At 53.8% G+C, this 7,518-nt stretch overlaps 1 protein-coding gene across 1 annotated transcript; it reads right to left on the bottom strand.

Moving 5' to 3' along the window:
* Positions 1-306: 306 nt before the first annotated feature.
* LOC104618829 (coiled-coil domain-containing protein 113-like) lies at positions 307-7,378 on the bottom strand. Its single transcript, XM_010284530.1, has 8 exons — positions 7,250-7,378; positions 5,758-5,919; positions 4,557-4,712; positions 4,043-4,123; positions 3,365-3,520; positions 2,611-2,718; positions 1,902-2,057; positions 307-369 (listed from the first exon to the last, which is right to left on the bottom strand). The coding sequence occupies exons 1-8, from the start codon at positions 7,346-7,348 to the stop codon at positions 307-309; spliced, it is 981 nt and encodes a 326-aa protein (XP_010282832.1). The 5' UTR covers positions 7,349-7,378.
* Positions 7,379-7,518: the final 140 nt, after the last annotated feature.

Here is a 7,518-nt window from a genome sequence, read left to right as displayed (position 1 = left end):
TGAGAACATGTCAGATTTCATCACTGCTTGTGGTGATGGAGGGGTGAGCACCCAGAGCAGAGCTGGCTGACCTAGCAGGGCCTGCGGAGGGGACAGCCAGCAGAGACTGGTGGAAGCTAGCACACGCTAGGACAGACCAAAGAGATGGCCTCACAACAGAGCCATGGGTTTCTTTATCATTTCATGCGGAAGTGGTTTCATCTCTGCAGCTTGCAGGGTGCTACATTTACCCACTTGACAGCAAGCTTCCCCACAGGGTTGGCTCCTCTGCAGCTTCCACGGCCCAGCTTGCAGCATCAGACAAGCCTACTGCTGGTTACCAGGCATCTTGACCTGGTTCCATGCTCTGCGGTAGCCTTGCAAGGACATCTGCAAGAGGAGAAAGGAGAAGGCCTTAATATGTTCAGACAGCAGTGCTATGTTGTGGAGAAAGCTGCAAGACGGGAATCTAGCCAGGCCTGAGCTGATATATTGCTTGCCCCTTCACCCGCCCCCGGCTCCCACCTGAGATCAGTGCTCGCTGTGGCATGCTGAGGAGAGCTCCTGCAGGTCTGCACCAGCTTTGGTTTCTCCCGAGTGCCACATGAAGCCTGCAGACCCCATGCAACAGCACTGTGTAGAAACCTACAGCCCCTTGCATGGCAGCGGGGGTGTTGGACATGCCCTGCCACAGAGGGGCCAGCAAAGAAAACAGGTTTATAGCCTCACTCTTATCCCAGGGACAACGACAGGTTCCTACTTTAGCCCCTTGAGCCCTCGCTGCTCTCCAGCACCCAGAGGCTGGCAGGACTCTCGAGCACTGCTGCACGGACAGTATGCAAAGCAGAGCCTGGGTCTCCTAGTCGAGGGGAGCAGCTGGCTGAGAAGGGAACCGCTTGTGCAAAGACAGGCCTGCAGGCAGGCTGCCCACCAGCTCTGGGGTAGCCACAGCCAGACCCCTATTTTTGAACTCACAGCACTGGCACAGATGGGTCAAGCCCAAATCCACACAGTTCTGACCTCTGAGAAAGGCTGGACACATAAGCCCTGTCCACTGTGGACTGGGGTGCTGGGGCACTAAGTGCTGAACAGGCACAAGCCCAGAGCCTTCCCCATCCCAGCCACAGATAAGCCATCTCCACTCAAGGACAAGCAGGGTGTCAAGGTAGAGGATCACACTACCTGTCCCATCCAACCCAGCCACTTCTCTCCCCACACTGCTGTGCACACAAACATCCTGCATGGGACAGGGGTACAGACATGTCCTGCTACCTCCAGGCTTTGACTGTGTTTCTCTGTGTAATCTCTCTATCTTCTCCCAGCCTGCAGGAGTTGGGGCAGGAGAATAGCCAAAGATATTCTTGCAACTTTGCCATGAACTCATGTTTGGATCTTGGCTAGCCTTTCCTTATCAGGGAATAGTCAAGATACAAGTGAGTAAGAAATGTCTGAGATCATCAGAGAGGACTACAAACACTGGGGAGCCATCAAGGGGACTCTGGAAAAGGCCAGTGCAGGTTACATAAGCCAGAGCCAGAAATGTGTTGGGCTGCCATACATCCTCTTCTCCTTACACACCCGACAGGTTTCAGTATAGCAACAGCCCGATGGTGCTTCCTGTCAAATTACAATCTTGTGTCCTTGCCTTGGCTTCCCTGCTGAGCTCAGTCATTAAAATTCAGCCTCTGCTCTCAGGGTAAGGAGCGATCACTGCTCCGTAAACAGGAAAAGCCTCCAGCTCCGCCAGGCACCGGTGAAACCACTGCGTGAGAACTCTCGCACGGCTTCCCGGTGGATCAGGAGCGAGGACTCTGGTCCCCAGGGTGGCTGCAGGTGGACAGGCACACATGTGGGTCCACCAGGACCCAGTGCCTGGCTGGCACACATCCAGGCTCCCGCACACCCACCCCGGTCTCGCTCACCTCAGCAACTGCCACCTTCCTTTCCCAAGCCTTGAGGCTTTTTTCGAGGTCAGTAACAGCCATCTTCTTCTGAACGTAACTCAGCACAGGGGGGACGCCGTAGTCCGAGAGCTGCTTCCGCAGCTTCTGATTCACACTCTCAGCTTCAGCTCGTTGCTGCCGGAGGAACAGGGACAGAGGGCAAGGAGATTGCAGGGAAATGTCCCTCTGACAGCTGGTGGCCAGTCCTCCAGGAGAGCAGGCAGGCAGGATAAATTAAACCCCTGGCATGGCAAGGGAGCAGGGGAATGCATCCGCTGGTGCCTCCATCCCTGCCAGGCAGCACCGCTAGGAAGCACCTTGAACCTGCTGCCCAAAGCTGTGGTGTCCCTGCCAGGCTATGTGTGCCCAGACTCGTAAGACAGCAGTGTCACTCCTCCCTGGGGAGGATACTGCTGATGAAAAGCTCAAGGTAACAGAATTTCAGGAAGCTAGTGGCAGGTCCCTGTGGAGCCAGGGCCAAAATCCACAACCTGGCCTGTTCTGCAAACTTGCCTGTGCTCACTGGCACCAGCAGGAGCCCCAGGACTTTCTCAGAGACAGAAAGGGACACAGGTATCCAGCTTATTACCGGGCCTTGAATGGGCATTGGTATCCAACCTACCACAAAAAATACCTCAAAAGAGTCCTCCCAAGTGTAGCCTCAGGGCCTCCAAAATCACTCCCTTACCTCCTCCACGAGAGCAGCTTCTCTTTCAATTTTCTCCAGCAGCTCTTTCCTCTGGGAGATGCCTTTCATCAGAGACATGGATGTTTCCATGGCATCCTGCAGCTTCCTCTGGAACATGAGAGCAGGACAGCATCAGCGGGAACAGCGGCAGCTCCCAGCCACCTGCAAAGCGGCCCCTCTATTCCTCCGGCTTGTTCTCAGCTGGCAGTGCAGGAGCTCTGCTCCCAAGGGTGCTCTGCGGCACCACCTGTCCCCTGCAGAAGGCAGCGTCATGCCCTGGTCACGCAGCTACTGCTTCCTTATGTCCTCTGTGTCACACTGCAGCACAGCTCACGGCACAGCAGCCGAGAAGCACATATATCCAGCCGAGAAGGACTTTTCACTGATGAAAGCAGAGACTCAAGGGTGACGGCTACAGCTTATGACATCTTTTCAGATGTCACAGGTTATGTAAAAAATGTATTTTCCTACGCAAGTCAGAACCAAAGCCCTTTTCTACTGGAATTTTCCCCTGGGGTGTAACATAAACCATGCTGCAAAGCATGAACCCCATCATCAGGCTGCAGCCAAACACACATGAGGGCATCGCTGCTTTTGGTGTGCTGGGCAAACTTCCCAACCGAACTGTTAAGTCAGTGGGAAGGCAGAGAGGTGTTCGGCATCCTCTGACTGAGAAAGGGAAGGATGCAAGAGCTCATGTGTGACCCTTGGAAACAGGAGAAAGGCAAAACGAGGTGCTGGGAGGTTCACTCACTTTATAGAAGTTGAGGACTTGGACAGTCTTCCCTGCGGTCAGTTTTAGCTGCAGCAGCTCCTGGTTCTTCTCATGAATCTTCTCCTGGTATTGGGCATTTCTAACCTGCAGCTGCTGCAAACGGACCTCATGGAGTGTCTCTCCCGTCTGTTCCTTCTGCAAACCCCAAGGAAGCAGAGCTGTAGTAGGTTGCTGACCAAACCTGCACCCCAAGCTGCTTTGCTCTGTGGGGAAAGCAGACCTAAAAAAGAGGGGCTGCAAACCTGGGGCTGGGGGACAAATGCAAGACCCAGTGTGCCACTGAACCTGTGTCCTCAAGAGTCCAAGCAGTGCAGAGAGGTCGGTCCTCTCTGGCGAGGCTCCTGCCATACCAGCAGCAGCCGATCCCCATGGAACTGCTCTGACCCACCATACATCTTTTCCAGGGCACAAAGAGGTATGCCAGCTTCCACTCTGTGAGACTTCGGGTCTCATCCCACGCACACAGACACGTGCCAGGTCTGAACCTTTGACAGCACTGGCTGTCAAGCAGCAAGGCCAGGGGCAAAGGAGGAAGGGGAGGAGGAGGAGGGCCATGCATCTCTATGCAGAGCAGGCCCTGTGTCTGCACTGGGCTGTACACCTTTTGTTCTTGAAGAGGCCAGCTAGTCCCTGCTTCTCCTCAACTGCGACACGCACCTGTCTGACCTGCTGCTGCAGCTTCTTCCTGTAAGCCTTGAGCAAATAATTTTTTAAGCGCAACTTCTCTCTCAGCAGATCCTAAAGAAAGACAGCAAATTATAGTAGAACAGCAGAGCCTGGGAGGAGAAAGAGCACCCAGACCCCACTCCTTATGGTTCCCGTTCATCTCATCCGCACTGCAGCATTTACTGCTGACTTAGAAAGGAGCCCAGAGAGAAACACTGCTCAGCATCATCCTGCCCCAAACGGCGGGGCATGGCCGGGCACCTTCCCAGGCTCCACAAAGGGCCCTGAATCATCTGTGCTCCCAGTTGTGCTGCAGCTCAGCAGCCTGACGAGCACCCAGGCGAGTCTCTGACTGACAAGTGTGACAAGGGCTGTCCAAGCAGACTTGCTAAGACAGTCTGAAAATGTGATGTAGGCCACACAAGAGTACAGGAACTAGGATTTTCCCTAACCAACATACTTGTCAGATGACAGACCAGCCTGAAAATTTGCCAGATGCACTGACCCTCTGGCGGTTCTTCTCCTCCATGTATCTCAGCAGCTTCTCAGAAGCTGTGATACTCCCTTTCTTGCTGGAGATGGTGCTGATGATGTCTTTCTCAAAGTCACTGATGGCTTGCTTAACATCAGCCCACCAAACATCTGTTTCTTCTATGACTGCCTGTAGAAATAAAGTCACGTAACAGTCAAGAGGTGCTAACTTCCCTTATTCAAACAGCTTTGTGAACAGGCAACACCAGAACACCAGGCATACGCTCTGATGGTGTTACTAGCATCTCTCCTGTGGGAGCGCTGAGTTTCACCTTGTGCAGCTCGGGGCACATGGTGCAGGCTCACACAGCAGTGCTACTTCACTAACTCAAAAAGAACAAGAAAAAAAATCTCTCATGTGCCTGAGCTTCAACATCTGTCACTCCATCGTGACCTACAAACATTGCCAGTCTGACTAAGCCAACACAAGACAAAAAATTACTACCCTTCATTTACTGCATATGCCCTGTGGCCACACGAGAGGGAAAGGCTGCCTTCACCTCAGCCACTGCAGACAGCATCCGTGGTCTGAACCGAATGCATGGGTCTCTCCTTCCCCAAAAGCTCCTGAGCATCTTAGCTAGGAGGAGGTCTCAGCAGCCAGCACAGGGCAGGCAGAGATGGTGATACAGCCACAAGGAGCCTGCAGCAGGAACGCGGTCTTGGAGACTCGGAGCGTGCTCTGAAGAAATCTCAGAGACAGTGGAAAGGCAGACCCCAGAGAGGACTGCATGGAGCCCAGCCAAATCAGGAAGCTTCTAGGAGCTGCAGGAATGAAATGTATGTCTGGCACAAAGGGCACACCTTCAAGAAACTGACAAAGATGAGATTTTTCTTTTGAGCGTCAACTTCATCTCACACAGCAGATCTGAATTGCTCTACCTAAAAATCTTACCATCACCTGTTACTAGTTCCTGACATAGTAAGATCCATCTTTGGAGACTGGGCACCTCTGATCTCTGTTGGTGTACTTGCCTTCAAGAAAGGGGTGAGGCAAGACGACAGTTCTGGCTCCCATTCCCAACTCAGGACCACTCACAGAAATGCTCTGCTATGAACAGCCCTTACCAAGCAAGTCTGCCTCACTGCCTGAGGGATGGCATGTTGAAAGAGGTGTGAAAAGTAACAAGACTGTTTGACACCTTGGTGATTGTAAGGGTCCTGGAGGGCCATACCTCAAGGTTCTGCAAGGTCTGCTCCGAGTTCTCCTTCATCCTCTGAATCTCATCCTTCAGCTCAGTCAGCTCCTGCTCAGCCAGTTCACATTTCTGCTCCACTGTCAGGCCTACAAAATAGTCCGTCGCACCATGCAACTTGGATTTGTACCTGCCACGTGTCTGCAACAACCAAGGAACAACGCAGATGCCATTAGAAAGGCAGCACTGGCCAACTGTTGCTGCATTTTTCTGTATTCAAAGAGAAAATAATCTCAATGGTCATGTTTGCAGGATTCCAGCTTACAGCAAGGCCTCTTCAGAGCAGAGGTAACTCAGCGCCACACTTGGGCTGACCCCATCCGTCCTCTCATCCACCCACAAAACCCTCCTACACAAGCACTTTCAGTTCAGTTCAGCAGACAAATCCAGGGCTAGAGGTTAAAGCCAATGTGACTGCTTCACATGGGCAGGTAAAATACCTCTCTGTAGCGAAGATACTAATTGTTGTGTAGGACAGATGAGGTGTCCTACCACTGCCTGGGTCAGACGCCCTGAGGAGCTGAGCTTACTGCAACGCAGGCAGGCTGGAGTACGCTCTCGGAAGAACTGACACCACTGAGGAGCAATTCCGAGTTCTGTGGGGACGCAGCAAGGCAGGTGCTGCTTTGCAGAGGGCAAGTGCTCGCCTGGCCAAAGGCAACGTTTCCAAGGGCTCAATCTGGGACTAACCAGAAAGCTGCTACTTTGGACTCAGGCAGGCGCTAACACCCAGTCCAGGGTGATGGCTGAAAGGAGCTCTACCGCAAAGGGTCTAAGAGCTTCTGTTCTCTGTTTCTCTGGTGAGGAGACACTCGGGCCAGGTAAAAATCTGCTCCAAAAGCCTGTTCATGGCTCCAACAAGAAGAGAGCAACACACACTCAGCAGAGGTACTCGAGTGTGGATGCACGCAGGTCTGAGCCCACGTGAACTTCCCCACAAGGAAAGAGAAGAGAAGAGCATCCCGTCAGAGACCTGGCATGGCCTTGGGCAAGTCTCCTGCTTTCTTGGCACCAGTTTCCCTATTTATTTAACTTCAAATTATGCTGTGCAGGAGTTAACCCATTCCAGATCTCCCTGGCACTCGCTGTTCAGGAGGGCACAGTGCTGTCATGCAGGGAAGAGACAGCATCCGCTGGAGGAAGAGAAATGAGAAGGCAGCCTGGCCTTCACACTGAGTGTAGGAACAGCAAGGCAGCCCAAACTCTTACACCTACAAGACCAGCAGCACCTTTCTGCAAGCAGGTGTCGAGGTTATGGCCTCATCCCTGTGAAGCCCAACTGCAGAGGGCTGTTGGGGGACTTTCTTCACCACACTTCAAACCGGGGAGCTTGCCTGCTGACGTCCTGTCAGATGAGCACTGAGATCAGGAGGTCACAGGGGCTGCAGAGGGAGGAAGGGCCATGGCTCTGGTAAGGTGCCAGCCAGCCCTAAAAACACAGTGCCCGCCACCGCTGCTTTGGCTCCGGAGCAAGTACCTGCATCAGCTCTGGTGGGGCATCATGCGTCTCGGACGGCAGCCGGGGCGACGGTCCACACGGCTCCATCTTACGGTACCGTTTCTCAAACATTTCTACCTCCGTTTGGAGCAGGGTGTTGGCGTGGCTGCGAGGAGGAGGGGGTCGGGCTGAGCCCTCGGCCTTGCTCAGCACCGCGCCGGGGAGCGCCTGAGCCAAAACAGGCGATCGCAGGGCAGCGCAGCCAGCCCGAGAGGGCCAGAGGGCCTGCGCTCACCCCGGCC

Source organism: Phaethon lepturus, unplaced genomic scaffold (assembly GCF_000687285.1).
Source record: "Phaethon lepturus isolate BGI_N335 unplaced genomic scaffold, ASM68728v1 scaffold16723, whole genome shotgun sequence".
In the NCBI taxonomy this organism is placed as follows: Eukaryota; Metazoa; Chordata; class Aves; order Phaethontiformes; family Phaethontidae; genus Phaethon; species Phaethon lepturus.
Note: the sequence above shows the minus strand (reverse complement) of the source record. Positions and strands in the feature narration are given on the sequence as shown.